The 15,361-nt window shown below is 33.2% G+C and overlaps 1 protein-coding gene across 1 annotated transcript in view; it reads right to left on the minus strand.

The window, feature by feature from the left end:
* thada (THADA armadillo repeat containing) overlaps positions 1-15,361 on the minus strand; it is a 140,054-nt gene that overhangs the window by 23,521 nt on the left and 101,172 nt on the right. The window contains 2 exon segments of the mRNA XM_051126745.1: positions 2,550-2,947; positions 13,792-13,874. Of these exon segments, the coding sequence (XP_050982702.1) occupies positions 2,550-2,947; positions 13,792-13,874 (481 nt within the window).

The following is a 15,361-nucleotide window of genomic DNA, read 5'->3' on the forward strand; positions in this document are numbered from 1 at the left end:
GAGTCTAGAGCTTAACAGCAGCACTTTAAACATTAACAGTTGGCCAATAAAACAGCTTTTAAGAACACACGCACACACCCAGCCAAAATCACTGCAACAGACACGTAGAAAAACACGCATCTCCAGACACAAACACACACGTCCTCCCAGAAAAGCCGATTCCCGTCAGTTCGAACGTGGCTTAATGACAGAAACGGCAAAACAGGAGGGTAATTGATGGTTGGTTGAGTGTTTATGAGGAATTGAAACGTGACCCCTTTTTCTAAACAGGAAATCGCCTGCCATTTCGCTTCGCAGGGCTTAAGCTCTGACTTGAAACTGCGTGTGTGTGTATTGAGTCTGTGAATGGAAATTAAATGACATTCAGCCGGTTTCATTCAGAGACACAGCTGTGAGTAGCTCTTGTCCAGCAGGTTTTTACAGTGTAGATGTTTATTCGGCTAATCAGAGACAATCCCATATGAAGGCATGTGTCATTTGGACGGCTGAATTCACTAATCTCAGGACTGGATCTGTGATCAGTGTTATGGTGAATTTCAACCTGGTGAAATCCAAGGATTTCGACTGCTACCCTGCATTAAGTTTCATTCGCAAAAATCGTGAGACCTGCAAAAACTGTTTTTCTGGTACTCTCACAGTCCAAAGTAATTTCATGACTTTTTTTGTAAAGTTTTTCCTGTTTTTTTTTTCTGTAGTTCTGTAGTGCTTGACTCTGTAAAGTTTTGCACTGCATTTTGTGAAGTTTTCCGAATGATTTGTAAAGTTTGTATTGTGTTTTGTTAAGCTTGAAGTTGTAATGCAAATCATTTTGTGATGTTTTTGTGGTGTTTGATATTTTGTAAAGTTTTGCACTGCATTTTGTGAAGCTGTCCAGTTTTCTATAGTTTTTGTATTGCATTTTGTAAAATCTTAATAGAAAGACTAAAGTTGTGATGCAAATTAAGTTTTGTTCATTTTTTGAAAAGTTTCAAGGTTTGTAAAGACACTAGATTACTTGTAGTGTTTGTTGTAAAGTTTGGGTGGTTTTTCAGAGTTTTCAGAGTGTTGACATTTTGTAAAGTTGCCAAATTAAGTGAAGTTTTTGTATTGTGTTTTGTAAAGTCTCAGTAGAAGGTCTGAAGTTGTGATGCAAATCAAGTTTTGTAGGGTTTAAAGGTTTGTAAAGTCACTATTTTGTGTGTCATTTTTCATATTTGTCTTTTTTCTTTTTTTTTTTTGCAGTGTTTGTTGTAAAGTTTGGAGGGTATGTAGAGAGTTTGTCAGAGTGTTTGACAGTTTGAAGTTGTGATGCAAATCAAGTTTTGTTAAGGTTTTGTAGAGTTTTAAGGTTTGCATAGTCACTATTTTGTCATTTTTCATATTTTTCTTTTTTCTAGTGTTTGTAGTAAAGTTTAGAGTTTGTAGAGAGTTTTTCAGAGTGTTTGACAGTTTGTAAAGTTTTACACTGCATTTTGTGAATTTTTCCAAGTGATTTGTAAAGTTTTTGTTATTCTGTTTTGCTAAGCTTGAAGTTGTAATGTAAATCACTGATATTTTTATAGTGTTTTGTCATTTTGTAAAGTTTTGCACTGCATTTTGTGGAGTTTTCTGAAGTTTTTGTATTGTGTTTTGAAAAGTCTTGATAGGGTTTCTGAAGTTGTAATGCAAATCAAGATTTGTCAAGGTTTTGAGTTTTAAGGTTTGCAAAGTCACTATTTTGTTTGTAATTTTTCCATATTTTTCTTTTTTCTAGTGTTTCTAGTGTTTTCTAGAAGTTGTAATGCAAATCATTGTGGTATTTTTTTTAGAGCATTTGGCGTTTTGTAAAGTTTTACACTGCATTTTATGAAGTCATCAAGTTTTCTAAAGTTTTTGTATTGCATTTTGTAAAGTCTTTGTCTGAAGGTGTGATGCAAATGAAGTTTTGTTAAAGTTTTGTAAAGGTTTAAAGTTTGTAAAGTCACAATTTTTAAAGTTCATTTTTAGTGTCTGCTGTAAAGTTTGGGGGTTGTAGACTGTTTTTTAAAGTTTCTTAAAGTTTTGCATTATATTTTGTGAGGTTGTGTAAACTTTTCAGAGTTACTATATAGTTATGTTTTTGTATCATGTCCTGTAAAGCTTAGTAGAATGTTTGAAGCTATAACAAATTTTTGTAAAGTTTTATAAAGTTGCAATTTTTGAAAGCTTTGTTAAATAGTTGTTTTTTTTTTTTGTAATGTTTGTTATAAGGTTTTTGTAGAGTGCCTGTATTCTTTTGTAAAACATTACTATGCAATTTTTGTAAGTTATGTTAAATAGTTGTGTTGTTTTTCAGAGTTTTTCAGAATATTTGATGTTTTGTAAATATATTCAATCTGTAAAGCTGAAGTTTTTGTACTGTTTATTGTAAGGCTTAGTAGAGTGTTTGAAGTTGTAATGCAAATTTATTTGGTGAAGTGTTTGGTGTTTTTGTAGAGTGTTTAAAGTTGAAGCTTTTGCAAGCTGTTTTTGTGCGTTGTATTTTTTCTAGTTTTCGCAGTGCTTCATAAAGTTGAGTACATTACGCTAAAGCAAAAGCGTTGCTTCCTCACCTTGGCTTGACACGCAGGATAAGTCTCATGAAGGGCCAGAGAGGTTAGGCTGGACACACTGAGGTCAAAGGGCAAGGGTCCCTGACCACGTCGTTGACACTCTTCCTCTGTCTTCTGAAGTCTCCTTAGGAACTGTTCCAAGGCAAACAGCCGAACCTCATAATGCGGACACCGCAGCAGTCGCTCAAGAAGGTCTCTCCGAAACCCGTCAGACTCTGGACAATCCCACAGCTGAGGTGATTCCACACAGACGCTGATGGCTAGGTGAGCCAAACTTTGCAGGTACTGTGTAGCTCCAGGGACTGAGAGGTTCATGTCATCGGGCCCCCAAGGGGCCAAAAGTTCTGATGCCACAAGAATCTTCAGGGTTTCCTCACGCAGTTTTTTCACCTGCAACTCTAGAGCAGAAAAAAAAAAAACATACTCCATTACAAGTGACATCAATTCTAAAATATCAAGGTGACAAATCAAAGTGTATAATGCAATGAAAGAACTATTTTAAGTGGCGTATATTAGTGAAAGATGATCTCTCTTTGAACTTTCGCTACTAAATATTGATCCAGCTTCACTATGACATCAGTGCTGAAAAGCATCCTGGGAGCTACAAGAGCTTTAGAGCCTCCTTTTTTCCTTATTGAATTATTACGTAGACAATATTCTTCTAAAGCTAAAATAAAGCCCACTTCTCTATCCAAGAAATTCCAAGGACCCATTCAAACTCCCACAATGCACCTCTCCCCCAGCCCTGCACATGATTCAACAAGGAGTGGACCAGAGAGGCGGGGCCATGCCGCATTCCCCAAGAGACAAGCCCAGTTACCGTGACACCCGAGCATCAAAAGAGCTCTCGTACGCTGCTCTAAACACGCTCAGATTGACCTAAAGCAGCTAGCGTGCCCCGCACTCTAATTTAGCCAAGCGCGAGAGGGGATTCAGTATGTGTGTATACTTGCATGTCACTTTAGGGCACGGACATTGCTCAGCACCTGTTTCGATGATGTTAATTGTTGACATGTTCACACAGACTCTGACTGTTATTATAAGACGGGGACGATGGGAAGGCATGTTTAAAACCAGGGTGGAGATGCTGACAAACGTTTGTAGTGATGAGAACTGAAATATCTAATCTAATGTGGAAAATACCTCATCACCAGAGCCCTGACACAGACATCACCAACACAACGTCAACACAAGAAACAAGCAGCAGGCTATTTAAAGAGTCATTTATCATAAACACAGATCACTTCCACATGCTTTTGTTCATGTTTCTTGCTTCACTCAGACACATTAACAAACATCTGTAGACTCACTTAAACATTTTCCCAAGTCCTTCCATTAAAATTATTGCATATAAACATAAATTTGTCTTGGGCACTCTAAGACCGCTATTATTTTGATAAGAAATACAACAAAAATCTGCAATGTTGTGAACAATTACTACAATTTAAAATAACTGTTTTGCATTTGGACACATTTAAAAGTGTAATTTACTCCTGTGATGCAAAGCTGAATTTTCAGCATCATTACTCCTGGCTTCAGTGTCACATGATCCTTCAGAAATCATTCTAATATGCTGCTTTGCTGCTCAAGAAGCACTTATAGTTATCTATTTTGAAAACAGTTGCGCTGCTTAATATTTTGTAGAAATGGTGACAATTTATTATTTCAAATTTTTGAAATATTTTTGGTAGCATTATAAATATATTTACAGTCACTTTTGTTCATTTACTGCAATTTACATTCAGGGCTCTACAGTGCAACCATTTCAGTTGCATTTGCGACTGAAAACTACTGCGTGCTACTATGAAAAAATATTTAGGAGCACCATGTGCAAGTGACCTGATCAGCATATTTGAGTTACGCTGAGGGGAGCTTCAAAGGTTTCTATGTATTTTTGCTATGTTGAGTAATGTATCACAGACATATCTCACAAATCCTTTCGAAAATAAAAAGTGTAGAGAGAGTGTAAATAAGAGATTGACTGTGCATTGTAGAGAGCTTTGTTGATTATAATGGACATTTGTGAGATCGCGATGAACTAAGATGAATGACAACTTTTAATGATTTTTAAGGGAGTTTGTAAATGATATTGATTTAATTCAACAGTTAAAGAAACAAGTAGTTCATATTAAGTTAAACAAGTCTGAAACAAGTCACAACTGAGCCACTGAGCATCTCCATTCAAACACAGCTGTGTTTTGTTTATAAATGAACGTGCGTTTTTAAACGAATCTGGTGAGTTAATGATTCAATTTCCTATTCATAAAGACACTTGCTTTATTCCTGAATGAAGCTGTTCGAACGAATCAAATGAATGAATGATTCAGTAATTTAATCAATGACTTGCCGGTAACTTGGTAACTTATTCTTATTCTGTTTGTTCTTGTTTTAATTAGAAATTTTAAAAAGCTTTATATATTTATATTTATATATATATAAATTGGCATATATATATATATATATATATATATATATATATATATATATATATATATATATATATATATATATATATATATATATATATATATATATATATGTAATGGATATCACATAAATATATATATAAATTGGCATAAAAGATGGCATACTTTTAATAAAGTTAGAAAAATTTCATTGCAAAGGTAAAAACACAATTCCCATGTATATCACTTTAAGGAGTCAAAAATCACCTCGTAATAGGCTAATTTTTTTTATCAGATTTTTGATAAAATTTTTGATAAAATTCTGACTGTGCTCCTAAAAAGAAACGTAAGTGTAGAGCCCTGACACTGCCGTTCAAAAGTTTGGGATCAGTCCAATAAAAAAAAAAGAAAAAAAAGGAAGGAAAAAAAAAAAAAAAAAAAAAAATCAATCAAAAATCAAAGCAAGATTTTTAATGCCTTTTAACAGAGTCTCTCGTGCTCATCAAAGCTGTATTTATTTAAAACAAAAATACAGAAAAAACAGTAATATTGTGAAATATTATTGCAATTTCTAATACTGGTTTCCTATTTTTATATACTTTAAAATATCATTTATTTCTTTGACGCAGTGCTGAATTTTCATCAGCAACTACTCTGTTAAAACTGTTGTGTTTTTTTGATTCTTCTTCTTCAATTATCTGATGAATAAAAAGTTAAAAAGAACAGCATTCATTCAAAATAGAAATATTTTCTAACAATATAAGTCTTTACTATCACTTTTTGCCCATTTAACAAATCCTTGCTGAATAAAGTATTAATATTAAAATTCTTTTTTGAATAAACACTGTTCTTTTTAATCAAAGAATCCTGAAAAAAAGTATCACAGGTTCCAAAAAATATTAAGCAGCGCAACTGTTTCCAACATTAATTATAAATCAGCATATTAGAATGATTTCTGAAGGATCATGTGTCTAAAGACTGGAGTAATGATGCTGAAAATTCAGCTTTGCATCACAAGAATAAATTACATTTTAAAATCTATTAAATCAGGAAACTGTTATTTTAATTTGCAATACTATTTCACTAAATTACAGTTTTTTCTTTTCTTTATTTTTGATCAAATAAACGCAACCTTGATAAGCAAGAAACTTCTTTAAAAACCATACCGATCCCAAAACTTTTTAACGGCAGTGTATATAGTGACAGATATAGAATCTATAGTGTTTTGTAAAGTTAAATATGTTAATTAAAAACAATTATTTATAAACACACATTCTAAATAAATAAATAGTTTTTTTTTTTTTTTTCCCATTCACACCAGAACAAGTACTGCAGATGTCTGCTAGATGTTTAAAACTATACAGAAAAAGTGCTTTAACAAACACTTTTCCACACTGTAAAGGGCATGATTTTCACAGAACGGCTCTCCTTCAGGTTACAATAAACAAACCAAGAATGCCGCAGTTACTCAGAGCGAGAGAAAAGTGAAATGAAGTAAAAACGAAACTGTAGTGGGTCATAAGAGGAGTGATGGTAACCATTCTCAAGCCTTTAAACTCAAGCCAAGTACTCATTACCACAAAACAACACACTGGGAGAAAAACATCATTAACAGAGGGAGGGAGACGAGAACTAGTCAGTCATGAGACAGACTTCGGTTAACAATGCTGATTTATTTCTTTTTATACGCTCTCTATCTCGGTTTTCCTCCAACATACACAGAAGCAGAAACACAGAAGAGGGAAAGAAAGAGGAAATGAGAGTAAACAGGGAGTGCAGAACAGAAAAAGAATGATTCGCTAAGGCATTTATTAATATCGCTGGCCCTCCGGAGAGACGGAGGACCATGGTAATGATTAATCTCGGAAATGAAAGGCATTTCTCAGCAGGACAGACTGTGGCAGACAATGTGTGTGCGAGTTTGGAGACAGCAGTTCTGGGGATGTGCCGGAGTCTTTATGAAAACCTAAACAGCCCAGCGAGACAAATCCAGAACGTCACACACAAACACAGCCGTCGTCCCAGCGTGACTCAGAGTACGCTGTGGTTTCATCAATGCCACGACCACCAAGTCTCAATGACCAAATCTTGCTCTCTCATAAAAATAGCAATAATACAGTCACTGGCAATAGAAAATAAAGCCCAGGGCAGTGAAATCAAACACTGGCAAAACACTCACAACCTGGAGAGGCCATTCTCTTTTGAAGCTCTCAGCAAAAGAAAGGAGAAATGAAAACAGGAAAAGAAAGAAAAGGGATATTGAACCAAAAAAAGAAAAATGTCATCGCTTAGTCATCCTCATGTTGTTCTGAACTCATTTAACATCTTGCCTGTAGCACAAAATGAGATGTTTCGAAGAATGTTTATATAAATTTCAGCCTGTTTATCACTCAAACTCTAAAAGTCTATTTGTATAACACTTTTCAGGGTAAACATCAATATAGTATATATTGCTTTAAAGGGATAGTTCACCCAAAAATGAAAATTTTTATTAAATACTCACGCTCAGGTCGTTCTAAGCCTGTAAGACCTTTGTTGTTCTTCAGAACACAAATTAAGAGATTTTTGATGAAATCCACACGTTCAAGGCTCAGAAAGGTAGTAGGGACATGGTTAAAATAGTCGGCTGAACCACTCATGTCACATGGACTATTTTAACCACGTTCTTACTACCTTTCTGGGCCTTGAATGTGTCAGTTGCGTTGCAGTCTATGCAGAGTCAGAAAGCTCTTGGATTTTATCAGAAATATCTTAATTTGTGAGTAATTAATGACAGAACTGTCTTTGTTCAGCTTGACAGCCTGTGTTCACTATATGGTGTTACTGTATATGAAATGTGAACATTGTTCAAAAATCTTTTAAAAGTCATATGAGTTCTGAACAACATGAGTAAATGATAGGGCTCGGTATTGACAGGTTTCATGATTCGATTTCAATTTACAAGCTCTTGATTTATTTTCAGGTTCAATTCAATATTGATTCACTTAATATGTATCAGGCACAGAAACTAATTTTTAAATAAAATAACAAATAATAAAACAAACAAACAAAAAAACTATTTACTTGGATATACATCAGGCACGGTAACCTAAATAATAATAATAATAATAATAATAATAATAATAATAATAATAATAATAATAATAATAATAACAACAACAACTTATTTTCAAATAAAATATTTTTAATAAAATAAATAATAAATAAATAAAATAAAAAGATAAAAATTACATTTAAAAAAATTGATTCAGTTGGATACATATAAAGGCACAGTATAAATAAGGCACAGTAACTGTCTATTTTTCAAAATAAATTAATAATAAAATAAAATAAAATAAAATGAAATGAAATATAAATATACATTAAAAAAAGAAATATATATATACATATATCGATTCACTTGGATATATATCAAGCACAGCAACTGTCCATTTTTTAAATAAAATAAAATAAAATAAAATAAAATAAAATAAAATAAAATAAAATAAAATAAAATGGACAACAAAGAACAGGCACAGTAACTGTCCATTTCTCCAAAATAAAACAAAACATAGTAACTGTCTATTTCTCCAAAATAAAATGGAAAAAAAAAAAAAAAAAAAATAAAATAAAATAATATATATATATATATATATATATATATATATATATATATATATATATATATATATATATATATATATATATATATATATATATATATATATATATAAATATATATATAAATATAATACAATAAAATCGATTCACTTGGATGTATATCAGGCACAGTAACTGTCCATTTTTCCAAAATAAAACAATATAAAATTAAATTAAACATAAAATCGATTCACTTGGATGTGTATCAGGCACAGTAACTTAATTTTTCCAAAATAAAATAAAAATAAATAAATAAATAAAATCCACTATATATATATATATATATATATATATATATCATCACACAGTAACTGTCAATTTCTTCTAATAAAATAATATAAAATAAAATAATGTGATATGATGTTCATTCATGTTTATTTTATATAAGAAATAGCAGTAAAAAAGAAAGACATGATCGCTGCTACTTGAACTGAGGCAGCTACAGGCATCAAAACCTTTCTTTTTAAACGCTTAAAGTGATGTTCAGTACATTGTTTATTAAAGTGCTGTTCAAGTATTAACAGAAATCAGCACAGATCCAAAGATTCTTGAAAAGAATCCATATCAGTTTATCTAAATTAAGACTTTAATCAATCAACTAACTGACATTAGCAACCCAGCCCTAGTAAACGATGAGGTCATTTCGAATCCCTTTAGTTATTCATAACACTTTCTCACTTTATATAAGACGTAACACTTAATAATTCAGTGAAATACAGTAATACGGCCCAAGCACCTTTACGACTTGAGCTGTTAAAGTCCGTGTGCGATCTTTTTGTTTCTAAGTGTTCAGCTAGAGTTTATGGTGCAGGAAAACAGTGGGCCGTCTGTACTCACTACAGTAGTAAACACACACCGATACACACATGCGGCAACGTGCGCGCACACATGGATTTTACATCATGCCCTGCCATCATTACCCAAACTGTGAAAAACAAAACCCAGACGAGTGAGGAACGTGCAGAGCAGATGTGAGCACGCAAATGCTTTCCCACAGTGGGCGACCCCTGCGCTGCCAACCACCTACTGCCGAGCGTGTGTGTGCGCGCCATCCGCGATTTATTCACCTGAGAGAGAGAAATATGGCGAATACAGTAGCATTTGTGCCAAAACGATGGTTTGAATGGCCATCAGAGAGAGAAAGTGAGAGAATTTGTGCGGTGGTGTATGTTAAGGGAGCATTTCTCAGGCGGTACAGTGTTTGATCCACACAGGCTCGTAAACCCGTACGTCTCATGCCCAAGCTAAAACATCGCCAGTAAAAACACCATCACAAACTCTGCTCAGAGCCTCAGAGCCAAACTACTTAGAGCTCTCAGCCTCACACCCACCCACATACACACGCACACACACACATGTCCTGTTCCAGTGAGGAGTGCATCAGAATGGGAATACATGCAAGAACTGCCCAGAAAATTTCAACCCCTACTTAATAGTTCCAAGACGAATGAAAAAGCAGATTGTTAAAGTTCTTCTGACCAGCTTGAAGTGTTAGTGACAAATTAAAATGTTCATTTCTTCACTGAGGTTACCAACACCTGTGAATGGTGTGCTTTAGGAAAGAGCGAGTGACTGGCTGAGTGAGAAAGATATAAACAGACAGAAAAAAAAAAAAAAAAAAAAAAAAAAAAAAGTATGGAAGGGTGAATCACACATCCCAAAATAAAAACAGGAAAAACTAAATATTAGTTCTACTTTATTTTAAGGTTTGTTAGTGTGTAATTAGACAAATAAGTACAGAGTGACATTAATTAACATTTATTTATTTATTTATTTTACAATTGGTTTTGGGTTAGAATTAGGGTTTGGGGTTTAGGGCTGGTTGCTTATTATTAGTACATAATTGTGCAACAACATAAATAATGCACAATTACATGTAACATAAAAAGGAACTGTATAATATATATGTGACCATGGACCACAAAACCAGTCTTATGTTGCACAAGTATATCTGTAGCAATAGGCAAAAATACATCAGATGAGTCAAATTGATCAATTTTTCTTTTATGACAAATATCATTAGAATATTAAGTAAAGATCATGTTCCGTGAAGATATTTTGTAAATTTCCCACCGTAAATATATCAAAACTATTGATAACTATTGAACTATCTAAACTAATTTTTGATTAGTAATATGCATTGCTATGAATTTCATTTGAACAACTTTAAAGGCAATTTTCTCAGTATTTGGACTTTTTTGCACCATCAGGTTCCAGATTTTCAAATAGTTGTATCTCGGCCAAATATTGTGGCTTCCTAACAAATTATACATCAATGGAAAGCGTATTCATTCAGCTTTCAGATAATGTATGAATCTCAATGAATTCTCAATTTAGACTCTTGAGACAGGGGGTCAAGTGGGCAGGGGGGGGAAGCAAAAGAAAAAATCATTTTCGTATAAGCATCAAAACAATGCCCTACCGTATTGCCACGGACCAAAGTGACTGTACAGCCCAGTCAAGAACAACTTAAAGAGGTTGCCAACATTTACTAAACTGTGGACGAGCTTTTGACTCTTGCTGCTGGTTTGAATCTGGCGATGCTTCCCGTTTTAAGTGTCAGTTGATGGCCTTTCATTTTTAACAAGAAATGTGCACACTATTTTTCTGATTTTCCATGTCTTTTTCCCATGTCACTTGAAATGTATCAGTTTTGATTCGTTGTTACTAAAGGTAAAACACGTGAGGAAAAAATTAACAATCAGTAGTGGGACTACTCTGTCATAAATCGCATGCCATTCATTCCTGAACTTTACGTCCGTTATGAAATTAGGTTACTGGTTGATATGTCCCGGGTAGAGCCCTGCATTTCAGTCTGAGCCCGACGGGCCTCGACTTTTATGCCCCTATAGGGCTGGGCTTCGGGCCAATTTTCAATCATACTTAAGACGCATGGGCCTCTTTTAGGCGTCTCCTTAGTTTCATATTTTTCATATCATGAGTGCACACAAATAAAAGTAGACCATTTACAGTTCCAAATGATGTTTTATTCTTACTTTTATCAGCAAAAATGATGCAATAAAATTTGAATTTAAAATTGTTTCCACTGAAAAAAAAATGCAAGTGATCGCACTGGTGCCTCCATGTCATGCAAAGAGGCTTTAGCTTCCACTCTCCGCACAAATTATTGGAGATGCGCCTAATAGCGCACATTTATCTAGGATTAACGTTTAAACTAACATTGTCTTATACTTAAACTGTTTTAAATCTATAGATTTTATTTTAGGCAAGTCGTGATGATTTGAGAAGAAAAAAATTGATCAAACAAACTATGATCAGTCTTCCGCTGGCCACTTGGAAGACTGATCATAGTCTTTAAAGAACAAAAACTTATATTTAACGAACAAAATCCAAAAAACAAAAAATACTTCAAAACGTTTTTTTCTAAATTAACTTGATAAGAAACGAAAAAAAAAAAAATCACTTTGGCATTGCATACAAAACTGAACTATTTTAATAGCTGAAACAGTATAAGTTGGAGGAGCGGGGGGAAAAGACGGTCTCGGATCGGACTTCGGCCGAGTAATAGTTTGATCTTCAACTGCTTTTGCTTTCATTTGAGGGTATTTAGTACCGTATTTATTTATTTATTTTTCATATTTTACTGTACCCTTGATTACATTACATTTAATTGTATATCATTTTAGTATTTTATTTTATACCTTTAAAACAATCCTTTATATATATATAAGAAAGTTGAGACATTTCATTCCTTTTTTTTTTATTTAAACATTATTTAAAAAAGTCATTGTAAAATTATTTTTAATAAATTATTAAGTTTTTTGTTTAGTATATATTATAAATGTTATGTTATAATTTATATTATAAAAAAGCAATTTAAAAAAAGGTTATATTTATTTATTTATATATATATATATATATATATATATATATATATATATATATATATATATAAACACAACAAAAAAAGGTCTTATCCTAAATGCTTTATTGTATTTTCTTAATGCAAAATATAAAATTTTTCTTTCATTTTAGGTGTAAAATGTGACCTGGACATGTTCTGGTTTAGTGACATGAAAAGGATTGTTTTTAAAAAAATAAAAATAAATAAAATAAAATAAAATAAAATAAAATAAAATAAAAAATAAAATGTAAAAAAAACAAAAACAAATAAACAAACAAATGATTCTGCCATAACCTACTTACCCTCATGTTGCTCCAGAACCATATGACTGACTTTCTGTTGTGTAACACAAAAGAAGATGTTTCACAAAAATGTGTTCCCATACAAAGAAAGCAAACATTGACCAGGGTCAGTCACGCTGGAAAAGGATAAAAAGCACCATAAAATTGTCCATATGCTTGTGTGTTGCATTTCAAATCTGAAGTCCTACATTTGGTTTAATGACAATAAAAAACATATTGCAATGTTTCTTGCATGTTGTAACACTTTAGAAAACTTGGAATGTAGGAATATAATTATAATATTGATGTGCACAAGTCATGTAGATTACTTATAATTTATTCTTTGTCATTTTTAATTTGACACCTACTTTTTATGGTCTCCTTTCATTGTATGACAAAGCACAGAACATTTGGCCTAACATCTCTTTTTGTGTTACCCGGCACCAAGTAAGTCATACGACTTTGACAGACTTGAACAAAGTTTGTTGACATTTTTAATTTATGGGTGATTCCCTAAACTGAAAAACACTGCAAAAAGCCAGACAGAGTGTGAAATATTGAGATAGACCGAGTGAAATTTATGTTAAGAGAAATAAAAGGAAAAGTAGACAGAGATTAAGAGGGTGTTAAGACTGAGACTACAGGGCAGAGTGTATAAATAAATCTCTGCACAGCACAAGTGTGTGTGTGAGATGTGTGTACACCGTTTGTTATGTAAGTGATGGCAGCCGGGTGGGACTGTAAGAATACGCTTGTTTAAAGTGATAAACATCGCCACCATACCCACATGTGTGCGACACATGGGGCCCACAAACATGCAGGGGCCACCCCGTTTAACTGGGTCACACGGGCACAATTGTACCATCTGTCAAAGACAGTTTTTCTTATATCAAAGACCCACAGGCCTCCAGCACCCTCAAAATAACACACACTCCAAGCAGACACCATATTTCCTTGGAATAAAAACTAGACTGGAAGTTAAAGATTTGGAAACAAGCACATAATACTGGTACTGTATTCATTTCACTTCAGAAGGTGTTTTGAGTTCTCACCTGACACAGGAACAGGAAGACAACCACAAAGACAGCCCAGCAGGTCTAGAAACGCACCACGTGTTACCAAACACGGATTCTGCCTGTTAGTTTGTGTGTTTGAGAGAAAGACAGAGATATTGTGTTAATAATTATTATATACGTCATACTATTTCATTGCATTTAATCAATAACTTGTACAGAAATTACACACTTTAGTTTTTGAGTGAACATAAGTGTTTTGTTTAATATTTGGATATTTGGTTTTTTACTTCTGATAAATATAGTCTCAGGTCTCAATTTTAATCACAAAAAAAAAAAAAAAAAAAAAGAAATTCTGATGATTTTAAATATAATGTGTTACAAATTGCTGTACCCCGGTTCGATATTTAAAAAACAAGAACAAACAAACATTCGAGAAGAGCTTATTTACTGTTATATATTTTAAAGTATAATATCAATAAAGTATCAGCTCTCAAAGTTTCAGCTCTTCACTTTATCACAAAATTTAAAAAAATAAATAAATAAATAAATAATAATTTTGAAACATTTTAAATATAATGTGTGACAGACTGCTGTACCCAGTTAGACATTAAAAAAAAAAGAAAAAAAAAAAAAAAAAAGAGCTTATTTACTGTTATATATTTTTTAATAATTATATAATTATACTTTTAATAATATATGTACTTTTTGTCTCTGTTCCATCATTCCATTATTATGAAGCTTATTTCCGTCGCTGAATAAAAAAATAAAAGGTTATTGCGACTTTTTGTGAGTTTATTTACTCGCAAATGTGAGATTATATCAGTTCTCAATTCTGAGAAAAAAAAGTCAGAACCGCAAGATATAAACGCACAATTCCAACTTTTCATCGTAGAATTGCGTGATATAAGCTTGTATTTGCAAGTTATAAAGTCAGAAATGGGTGATATAAACTCAAAATTCTGACTTTTTTCTTAGACTTGAGTGATATAAACCTACAGGGGTTGGACAGTGAAACTGAAACACCTGGGTTTAGACCACAATTAGTATGCCGTTTGGCCTCCTTTTGCAGCCAATACAGCATTATTTCATCTTGGGAATGACAAATACAAGTCCTGCACAGTAGCCAGAAGGATTTTGAGCCATTCCTTTCGCAGAACAGTGGCCAGGTCACTATGTGATGTTGGTGTATGAAAACATTTCCTGACTCGCTCCTCCAAAACACCCCAAAGTGGCTCAACTAATATTCAGATCTGGTGACTGTGCAGGCCATGGGAGATGTTTAACTTTACTTTCATGTTCATCAAATCACTCTTGTCACCAGTCTTGCTGTGTGTATTGGTGCATTATCATCCTAATACACGGCACCACCTTCAGGGTACAATGTTTGAGCTATTGGGTGCACAAAGTCAACCTTCACACTCTGCTCTTATTGGTGGAATGTGCGATCAGTAAAGACTGGCCACCAGGCTGCATAAATATAGCCATGAAACCTCCAACACTATATTGGCCAGTGTTTCAGTTTCATTGTCCAACCCCTGTATATTTGTGAGTTATAAAGTCAGAATTGCATGATATAAACTCACAATTCGGAGAAAAATGTGCAATT

The sequence above is a fragment of the Labeo rohita genome, chromosome 13, assembly GCF_022985175.1.
Source record: "Labeo rohita strain BAU-BD-2019 chromosome 13, IGBB_LRoh.1.0, whole genome shotgun sequence".
NCBI lineage: Eukaryota > Metazoa > Chordata > Actinopteri > Cypriniformes > Cyprinidae > Labeo > Labeo rohita.